Source organism: Daktulosphaira vitifoliae, unplaced genomic scaffold (genome assembly GCF_025091365.1).
Source record: "Daktulosphaira vitifoliae isolate Bord-2020 unplaced genomic scaffold, ASM2509136v1 Scaffold_2, whole genome shotgun sequence".
Taxonomy (NCBI): domain Eukaryota; kingdom Metazoa; phylum Arthropoda; class Insecta; order Hemiptera; family Phylloxeridae; genus Daktulosphaira; species Daktulosphaira vitifoliae.
The window spans coordinates 5,858,324-5,869,875 of NW_026099573.1; the positions used below are offsets into that span (position 1 = coordinate 5,858,324).

General features: G+C 30.4%; 1 protein-coding gene across 1 annotated transcript in view; it reads right to left on the minus strand.

The window, feature by feature from the left end:
* LOC126897925 (uncharacterized) overlaps positions 1-2,372 on the minus strand; it is a 4,483-nt gene extending 2,111 nt beyond the window's left edge. The window contains exons 1-2 of the mRNA XM_050671872.1: positions 2,211-2,372; positions 16-1,109 (exon numbers count right to left, since the gene is read on the minus strand). Coding sequence (XP_050527829.1) covers positions 16-1,109; positions 2,211-2,261 — 1,145 coding nt within the window. The 5' untranslated portion in view covers positions 2,262-2,372. The remainder of the gene's footprint in view (positions 1-15; positions 1,110-2,210) is intronic.
* Positions 2,373-11,552: the final 9,180 nt, after the last annotated feature.

Sequence of the window (11,552 nt, forward strand, 5' to 3'; positions counted from 1 at the left end):
TTTTTTTTTATATACGATTGAACTCCGTGAAATTCACCACTCATAGTACTAGCCCCATCATAACCTTGTCCAAATAAATATGTACAATCTATTCCAGAATATTCTAGGAAATTCAAAATAGCATTTGATAAACCTTTCCCTGTTACATCTTCAACAGGGATAAAGCTTAAAAAATCTTCACATATTTTATAATTACTGTCCTTATAATTTAAATACCGTACACAGATTGAAATTTGTTCTATGCCGGCTATATCTGCAGTTTCATCTGCTGTTATAGAAAAAGCTCGAGATTCATTGACACGTTCAATAATCTGTTTTTGAATTAAATTGTGAAATATGACAATAAATTCGTTTTGAACACGGTTACTAATGTACATTGCGTTTTTTGCTGAATTTTGTAAAAAATTATTAAGCTGTTCATCAGTTTTTGCTCGATATCTTAAAAGAGCCCGAAAATTACCATCGTTAGTTATAGGTTCTTCGGAAGTTACTCTTCCTGAATCTTTTGAACCACGAAGAGCCAAACCCTGCCGACCACATAATATTAAAGTTTCGATCACAGGAATCAAACATTTTTTACTTTCATTAATGAAATCTAATTGTTGTTCCGAAATTTGTAAGTCAACCGATAAAATGTTTTGATTATCAATTTCTGTTCTCATATTTGATTTTAATAATGAAGTTTTATGATACTCGAGTGAGTTATGATAACTAAATGATTCTAAAGCTTTTTTCCAGTTGGTAAGTGGTTTTTTAACAAGCTGCCCCAATGTTTGATGTCCAATTCCTCCACTTCGTATAGAAAACAATACACAATACTTACAAAATGCGCCATTCATAAATGCTGAATAAGCCAACCATTTATATTTGAGTAACCAACTTCTTTGAAATTTGAAATTTCTATTTTCGGAAACAGGAAATTTGTAGTCTTCTGGAGGTGTCCATATCAAATTTTGAAGTCCCGGTATTAAGTCAATACTTTCAGTTGCAGGTTTATTCACATATAACCCTATATCATGAGGGTACACAAACTTTGGAATTACACTTGTATCTGTAGATGCTTTTTCTGCTGGTTCAGTTGATTGTGACAGGTTATTGAAACTAGTTTCCTATATAATAAAAATTGATCATTTATGGCTAATTAATTAAGTAAAATTAAAACTATATTAAAAATATTATTCATTTAAAAAAAACTAAAAAATAAAAAATATTAAACTCAAAGCCACAAAAAATTAATGAAAAGTCGCGGATAAGTATTTCGGAAACAATGTTACCATTATCAACGCTAAACACATACTGACACCCCGACTAGAAAAAACTCCCTTATATACCCCTAGTGACGTCATCACTAAGTAATATTATCACATTTTGCCAGTTTACACAAGTTTAATAATGAATTTTTCAGTGGGCCAAGATCCCAATTAATTAAATTGTTTTTATTTTTAAACATTTCTATTGCTTCTCTGATATTAAGTTCTTTGTAATTATTTACGTTTTTAATTAGTTTTATGGTTTTAATGGAGTGATTATGTGTCAATAAATGTTCAGCCACTGGAGATTTCTCAACTTCTTGATTTTTAATATTTCTTAAGTGCTCTTTAAACCTGACCCCTATATTTCTTTTTGTTTGTCCTACGTAACATTTATTACAACTTTCACATTGTATTTTATAAATGACTAATTTCCCCCCTTCATCTACCTTATCTTTAGGGTTACCTAATAAATCTCTTAAATTATTACTCTTAGATGTTACCAAAGTAATACCAAAATTCTTAAATATTTTAGTTAATCCATTTGAGATGCCCGGATAATATAAAATTGGTGATCTAATTACTTTTTGTTCCCCCTCGCTGGTGAGTGTACTAGCTGTGTCCTTTCTTTTTTCCACTTTTGTTTTCGGACTAATTTTGAAATTATGTTTTCGTTATACCCATTAAATTTAGCTATTTCTTTTATAACAGGGTTTTAAAAGAAATATTATAATAACGAAAACATAATTTCAAAATTATGTAACATTGTTTCTGAAATACGTATCCGCGACTTTTCATTAATTTTTTGTGGCTTTGAGTTTAATATTTTTTAGTTTTTTTAAATTAATAATATTTTTAATATAATTTTAACTTTTACTTAGTTTTCTATAAATAAAATTTAAAAACTTAATAGATTAATCCAGTAATTGTAATAATTACAATTAATTTTAATATGCTTACTATCTCATCTTTTTCTAGTCGTGGTTTTTTTAAAAATCTTCGAATGTCCATTTCGATGATATCGCAAACACCGTTTTTGTATAACTAACGTCTTACACTTGGTTATGAACATCTTTTAAAATACGTGACTTCCGTTATCGTGTCATACTCGTGTTCTTCACGTCGCCGTCGCGGTCATTATATTTTGTCGATAACGTCTCAACGGAAACCGATAAACACCAAACACGAGAGTAACACAATAATAGTAGTGTGCTATTATGTTATGCATTATTATTTTATAACTAGAGCACAAGACTTCTGTCCCCTAAAAAAACTGATTATGCGTGCACTTATGCACTTAAAAATCCTGAAATAAGCTCTTATGAATACATTTTTTAACGGTTTATTAATAAAATAAATAATTAATTAAAACGTGTAAACCAAAAAGAATATGCAATGCTAACAGCCCTCTGCAATTTTTATAACAAATAAGATAATCAAATATCTAATATAATCAATTAAAAATGAAAAACATGATATATATTTTTTCGTCAATGGGGGGGGTTTGAACCCCCAAAACCCCCCCCTTGCGACCGGGCCTGCTGTAAGTCACTATTATCTTATTGTATTATAGAACTTGGAGAAAAACGTTTTTCTTGGAAAATTACTTGAATGCTCCGATTTTTCAAAAAAAAATGTTCAATGAAATTACTTAGTTTTTGAGAAAAACGATTGCTAATACCATCAATTTATGACTTAACTTTTGAAATTGTAAATAGACCCGCCAAAATAATTTTTTTTTAATTTCCACGCGAATGTCTTTAATAAGGGTATTCGCTCATTTTTGCATTTATATATTTTGACTGTATTTGTAGAAAATTAATTTTTAAGTTCTCCTTAATTCATATTTAATACATGTTATAGTTGTCAGATAAGAATTGATTAGTTATTTTTATACCCAATACATTTTATTATTTTCTCTTTTTAAAATTTTTAATATATTTTTGTTACACTGATTCTGATATATTTTTCTTACAAAAAGCTTATTGTGCCCAGCATAGCCAGATACTCCAACCGGAATCAGTGGCCAACTTATGATATGTGTGTGAAGTTAGCAATTCCTAATCAGATATATAACGCATATATGCACCACTAGAGGGCGCCACTTGATTCAAAAATCTATTTTATTACAGTGTACTTTTGAAAAAATTCCAAAAGGTATTCATTTAATAATTATATTCCAAACAAAAGCATATAAAATTAATATCGTATGGCATAAGTCAAAAATGGTACTCGAGTGTCCAAGTTATCCGTATGAGAGAAATTGCTGGACAATATTTGCTATAATAACACTATATATTCTCCGACCGGCGATTGGTTTTTTGTACATTTGACAAAGTTCCGAGACGAGTCCAGGCAATAATTATATACCAAATTAAAGCTTATAAAATTTCCTTTCTAATTTTCTATCTAATTTACTTTAGATATTATTCGGTATAACTCACCTTTTAATTCTATACAACAATCAATGCCGTCCCACTTAGTTTTCTAAATATTTTATAACAATTTATTATTTTATATATGTTAAATATGTTATTTTAGAAATATCAGACTGCGGACTGTCGATCATAAGTTTTGTTAGTAACTTATAATAGGTGTATATCTAAATTATTCCATTTGAGGATTGATGATTCAGGTCTTTAAAAGCATTGATTAATTTATTTAAATTACAAAAATATAAATAATTATGTATAACAATGCATAGGAATTATCATTTTATCATCGTTGAGTAGTTCTTTTATGTTTTTTTAAAAGCTGTGTAAAATACTGTTATCAATTATATTATTTACTACTGAATAGTTTTTGTTCTATCTTTTGTCTCGTCACATAAGATGCAATAAAAGTCATTTTTCCTCTAATCGTTTAGTTTATATGTTTCACTTAAACAGTAAATAATGATCCAGCGACAACATGTAGTACATGACACCCATTCAATACACTTGCCTCTAAGTCTATCTTCGTGTCTTTGACAATATAGACAAATGATTGTCATATCACCTGAATTTTCTAACAATAAATGTTTTAATTCATTCTTGTAAGTAGGGTGAAAAAGGGAATTCTGCCCCCGCTTCACCCACCCACCACGTCATCTGTGTGTAGGTGAAGAGGGGGGGGAGTAAATCCAACGTAAAATTACCTAAGGCAGGTGAGGAACCTCTCCTCCACCAACCAATTCATACGATAGGGGTGGCGGATGAAACTTGACGTAAACTAACACAACTTGTCACGCGCCTAAATTATGCTCGGCCATATAGTATATACGTAATATCGGTTTTTTGATGAAAAAAAAAAATACATTTTCCAGGTAAACTATACGGTTACGGTTAAATGTATGAATTTTAAACGTCGAATCCGCTATTTTGATATGCGAAATGCACACATTTAGACTGCTATGAGTTGTGTTGAAATAAATTAGACGACACGGATGGTTTTCCAGATGGCGTCGAACCGTTTAATGAAAAAACAAAACAAATATACAAAGAATAATAACACTAAACAAATGATAGAAAACAGCGGTGTAATAACACTGAGGCGGTTCTGACCGTTTTGTGAAAAAACAAATGATAGGAAAACTGCGGTGGTGGTTCTGTTGCGTTGACGGACGGTGGAAAGACCAACAGTATAGGTATCACGAAGATGACTGACTCGACGTATTATTGCGGCGGGTATTCGACGCTTGGCATTTATTGGTTTTTACACCACGACGATAAAGCGTGTGTGTAACGGTCCGGTTTACAGTGGAGCGGTGGCTGAGAAGGAGCTGACACGACCGCGGGGTGTCAAACGTGTGACAACGCCGTGGCCGTGTCAAGATAAAGTCCATATTTAAAATGTTAATTTTACCTAATTTGTAAAAGAATTAGTTCGAAACATTGTGTGCCAGATGGCTGTATTGATGATTATATATTTTTATACTATAGCAATTGAGATTAATACAGCAGATGGCTCAACGCGGCGGCGATGTCGCCGTCAATTACATTAATTGCTAATATACGAGTTAATAAGCTTGACCGTTATTCGTATAGTGAATAATAAATCAGTATTTTTTTTGTCGACAATACATAATAATAAAGACTGTTCAAGTTTTTATAACAAAACAAATTCTTAAATAAACACTACTACCGCCGCCGCCGTCGGCGACGATTATCACTAGAACATATATATTATAATGTTTATAATATTATTATAATCAGTAATATACTTATTGATTAATATCGTATACATATTTTGTTTGAATTATTACTGGTATCCTTCCCATTGTTATAAATCTTTACAGTATTTAACAACTGTAATTAATTATTTTAATTAAATAATAGTTTCGACTGGACGGATTGCATTCTTCATCCGTCAACGCATTAGAGACGGCAGACGGTCATAATTTTTACAGAGGCATTTGTTTTAATCCTAATGACATATCTGTATAAACATTTCACTTTAAGACCGAATGTTTTCACACTATTATAAATAACGATTCATTTTATCAACTAATTATCTTGGGTGGCGTTTATAAAAATATAATGTAAGTGCTGTATAACATGTAGAAACCTGAATATTTTTTTCTCAGACCATTTGATATACTTTGTCATTTTGCTCGTGATATACGATGTACTAGTGCGATTAATGACTGCCAACACCATCACTGGTGCAGCGGATAATACAATAACAAAGCTGATCGTATTTATAAAGACGACAATAAAGATTTTATTCACTCTTTGATTAAGCATTATAACGGCTCGCTAACAAATTGCTTAAACAATATTCTGTTAAACGTATAGAAGTACTAGTATATATTTTTTATTTAAATTTAAAATCGAATAACAATGGCTGATATACATTTTACTGGTGCTGCACATGGTAAGTTTTTTTGATTAAATATTTTGATATTTTCGACACACAAATTGTTTTTACAAATTTTTTTTTTTTATTCATAGCCACCTCTTCCGCGACTGTTCCACACTATCATTCGGTTAAACGTAGGGCTAACAACAGTAGAGTAAAATCGAAAAGGTTACGTATAAAATTGCCGGACGCGATAAATTTCACCGAGATTGATTCCGCATTGAAGCGAGGAGCCGTTTGATTTTATCGGAAAAACGTGGAAAATTTCGTGAGCTATCGAGATTTTCTGCGTGCTATTAAATCAGAGCTGGTTACCAAACTCGATGAAATCGCAACTGTTCGACCGATTAAATATAATCTCAAATTGGAGGCCTCTTATCATATACCGCGATCGGAAGCACCGCCCGAGGACCGTGCCTTCAAGACACGGGCTAGGGTGTTGTCTGACACGAACATTGTAGGTGCGGTCAATGACGATTTCGAGATTATGCTTGCTGAGGAAGACGTGTACTCGGGCAGGGACAGCGGATTCAAGCTAGCGCATATCGACGGTCTCATGCTCAGCGTATACAAGTATACACCCCTTGCCGGCTCATCATATATTCCGGTCCCACCCGAAATTTTCCATAGAAAGGCAATCATCAACCCACAAAACATCGATCAGTCATGTTTCAAGTGGGCAATTTTGGCGAGACACGTTGGGATTAATAATAATACGCGAGTTAATCAAAAATATTTTAACGAGTAACACAGGTATGATTTCACGGGGTTGACGTTCCCCACACCTGTGTCCCAAATTAAAATATTCGAGCGACGAAACCCTAACGTGTCTGTCAACGTATACGGCTTGGAACGAGACGACGTTAAGATGAAGTGGTCGGTGTATCCGCTAAGAGTCCCCGACCAAGAACAACAGAATCATTTTGACCTGTTGTACATCGGTGATTAACACAGACAAATTATTTAATTTTAATACTTTATAGGCAACGGAAAATAACTAAATAATTTTCTAACATTTAATCTTGATAAATATGCTGTCATTAAAAAAAAAATTAAATTATACTTTTAAGGCATAAGGTATGAACTTAAATAATATTTTATCTGTTAAAGAAATCTAGAAATTAAGATAAATAAACTGAGCCAAAAATTCTTTATTAAATATTATTATTAGGGTACTGGGGCACATTTGAATTGATGAAATAAAACTAGTTGTAGTGATAAATTAAGTTTACATAAAATACAGAAGATTAGTTATACTCTACCCAACTTTTTATGTCTGCTAAAATATATAAAAACATATCACTACAACTAAATTTATGTAATCAATTCATATCTACTCCACATACAAATGTACCTCAGTCTCTCCTAATAGTTTACACAAGTGATCCAGCATGTTCTGAGAATTTTAATAAACTTTTTTTACTTAACAACTAGAAATAAACGACGCTTCCAAAAATCCATTTTTATGAATCGAAATCTCATATTATTATATGTACACATATTAGAACTACATGCGTAAAAGTTGGATAATAATATAATACATTACCTGGTTTATATTGAAAATTGTGCCAGAAATACTTAATAATACAGATATACTTAATAAACTATTATTCTAATAATAATATAGATAATTATTAGTAAAATAGGATATAGAGGGAGATTATTATTAGTATAGAGCTATTTTACTTTGAAGTATGATACAAAATATTATTCTTTATTAAATAAATTAAGTAACATTTCTCACAAAAATTATTTTTAATTTTTTTTGTAAATTTAGATTAAAAAATATCTATACTGTTACAACTCGCTGTTTTTCAGAACAAATATGATAAACAGAAATGTAAAAAGATTTTGTAGAAATAAAACAAAAATTAAGCCAGGTAATAATGTTTTTATCTGTCAAAAATTATTTTTTTTATTTTTATTCTTCCAAACATAATTTTTCTAAACTTATTTCGAAATTTGGATTCAATCCATCTCCAGAGGAGGATCTTTTTCTTGCGACATAATTTCGATTGACATCTTCTCTGGAGATGGATTTGTCAATGAAGATTGCCCTCCTTGATTTTTCACAGATTTTTGCACAGTAATGAACTATGCAAAAAGCTCTAAAAAAAAAAAAAACAAATTAATCAATATTCAATTATTAATAATCAATGATTCATTGATTACCTAATATTACTTTTACTATATACTGTATGTTTATTGTATCTTTTCAAAAAAGCCGATTGGCGTTAATAAATAAATAAATAAATAAATAATGTCTAATATTAAGTAATCTACTATATATTATATTTAACTAAAAAAATAGAATAAATTTTTATGGTAAAATTAATACCTTCTTAGCTTCATATTGAAGATAAAAATGTAATAATATTCTTATTATTATTATAATCTTATCCTTTAGATGTATAAAAAATTACCCACTCCAAATAATAATCAAGTATGACATTACATTTTAATTTTTCTAAATTAATTTATTTTATTTCAATGTTCTAATAAAGGACTAAGGACAATAATATTTCACTTTNTAAATTAATTTATTTTATTTCAATGTTCTAATAAAGGACTAAGGACAATAATATTTCACTTTTCTCTATTTAATTAATCTAGAAGTACCACGTCCTAGTTCTTTTTGAAAACCAAATTTATTTATTTATAAATTTATTACATTTATTGAAGCTCCTGGATTAACATACACAGTTAAAAAATTTATAATTCAGTCCCAATTTTGGGGAGCTTAATACCCGGAGAGCATAAAATGATAAACAAGCCATAACTGAGCTATATTTTAAACATAATCCTAAAAAAAATGTATAAAAATGTATTATTTGTATAATGAAATTTGAGTATCGTACAATTGTAGTATTACTATGTAGTAATTTTCTCTATATTATCTATTGTATAATGTTGTAGAATTTCACTAAAATAATATTTACTTACTACGTGAAGAGGGCGTCTCTATTTTGTTGGTGCCACCACCTCGACTACGACCACCATCTCCACTACTACCATAAAAAAAAGCTTGTTTTATGTTGTACATCTGTAATAGAAAAGTAATATTACAATAAATTATATACAAGTATGGAGAAATATATTATTTATTTCCAAAAAATATCCTTCAAAATATTGTCAGCGTTTTTTATATTTTAGAAATATATTTTTAGTATGTCGTGAAAATATTGTGACAAAATTTCAAAATATAGTGGTTATATTCTAGAAATATTTCATTGCTATGTGAATAAATATGTGTTTAAATTACTTTATACTATTTGGTCGTAAAATGAAATATGGCTTTAAAAATTTTACGTATCTATGAGAATATTTAAGCAAAACAATCAAAATGGATTTATGGTCTTTTATCTTCACTATATACAATAATTGGTTATTTATTTACATAGAAGCCAATACATAATAATATTTAAAACAAAATTTTAAAAATTCAAACAACAACAAAAAAAAAATTAATGTCTGTTAAAAATTATTTGTAAAATGTTTATAAAAAAAATTGTCCATTGGATGAATGCGGTTCTAATTAATAAGATGTGCAATAAATAAATAAAGTCTTAATTCAACAGATGAATAAGTTTTCAAGTAAGTGTTATTGGAAAATAACAATTAATAATTGTCAATTAGTTAAAAGAACTTACATTACGACGTGTGTTCGGCAGAACTGTTGAAAAGAATTAGACAAACCCTTAACGTTTAACATCGGCGATTTGCAAATTTAAGCTGTCAATCGATTATTTTTCAGTTAATCGATTTTTTTTCGGTCAATAGGATCGATAATATTGTTTATGGACCAATCCTCTTCAACCATAATTTATTATATAGAAAGCCTAATTTTAAATTCACAATAAAAAAATCGTTCCCGCCAAATATGCAGGTGACGAATATATCTTAATCACTTACACGAGTATTACTTTAACGACAAGAGTCTCTTTCTGATAAACGTTCCAGATGAGTATTCACCAGGGAAATGTAATCGATGATTCTAAGAATGTTTCCGGTGGCGTTTCTATTTGCGTAATATTTTGGACAATTCAATTCAAAATATTTGAAGTTACCCACTATTAATATAATTAACCGCTCAGAATTGGACTAAAGATCACGACTTTAGGTGCAATCGTATGACACGATAGTTTTTATCGTATTCCGATGCTAATATTATTATTTTTTATTATTATATAATTCTTCTAAAACTAACGGCTATAACTACCATTAATATTAGTTATTACTTTTGCAAAAAAAAAAAACTGTCTAAAGATTATCACAATGTTAGTTGTATAAAAAGTGATGATAAGAGGGTGCTAACGAGCAAAGATTATGTGAAAAAAAGGTAGAAAGAGTATTTTAAAAAATTACTAAATTAGGAGTATCCAAGAGAAACATTAGAGGATATTTTGTGGAACGAGGGACTGGTAAATTTAATTAGTGAGAAAGAGGTATGGAAGGATGTGGCATCAATGAAAAAGAATAAAGCAGTAAGACCAGATGACTATAGTGAGATTAGCTATGATGTATAGTTCAGCGTGTTGAGTGATTGAAAAGAGAATAAAGCAGAAAATGAATGTAGCAAAGATGAGAATGATTAGATGGAAGAGTGGAGTGACTAGAGAAGATAGGATAAGGAACAAACATATAATAATAACACAGCCATACAAAAAAAAAAAATTTCGGGTCTGAAGGTCAGAACATGTTTTTTATGTTTTTTTGGTCGCTGAATCCAAATTCGAGGTCCAAAAAACAGTAGCATGTCAGGTTGTAGACATAACCTTCAAAATATCCCGTTATATAAGCTATTTAATGCTACGACGTTTTGACTTTAGCCTTATATTGAACAAATATCAGTTAAACCCATAAACCCTATTTACTTCACAAAACAAAGGTATATAGAACCGTCGGCATCAGCGCTACCCGATGTACACCACGAGGAAGTTGCACGATCGGATTGTGTTTAACCCTTATAAGGGCTTTTGGCAACAAAAGTTTAAATTTGTAGAATGATTACTAAGAATAAATAAATGACTACAATATTAAAAATGATGTGTAGAATTCTTAACTACTAGAATAAATGACTAGTAACATGACTACAATAGGAATCGAATAACTTAAGTATGCGAACTCAAAAATAAAACGATTAGAATAGACGATCTAAAAACCAGACGAAATAATCAAATGTCAGACTCTCGTTTGCTACTATAGCGGGTTCTTTTCTCATCAAAAGATCTATGCAGTGATCTACGCCAGGGACTTAGCCGGATCACAGGCACACTCCGTTGTCCGCCATCACTACGAGGAGATGTCCTGGATGCAGGCACACGTCGTAAGTCGGATGAATAAATTTCGTGAGTTTCTTTGCAAATCAAAATCCTGACGTACTGGAGTTTTTTTAGACAACGGACTCGGATTCAGCAACCCCTAAAACATATGGTAAACATGGTCTGACTCCCGGACTCAGAC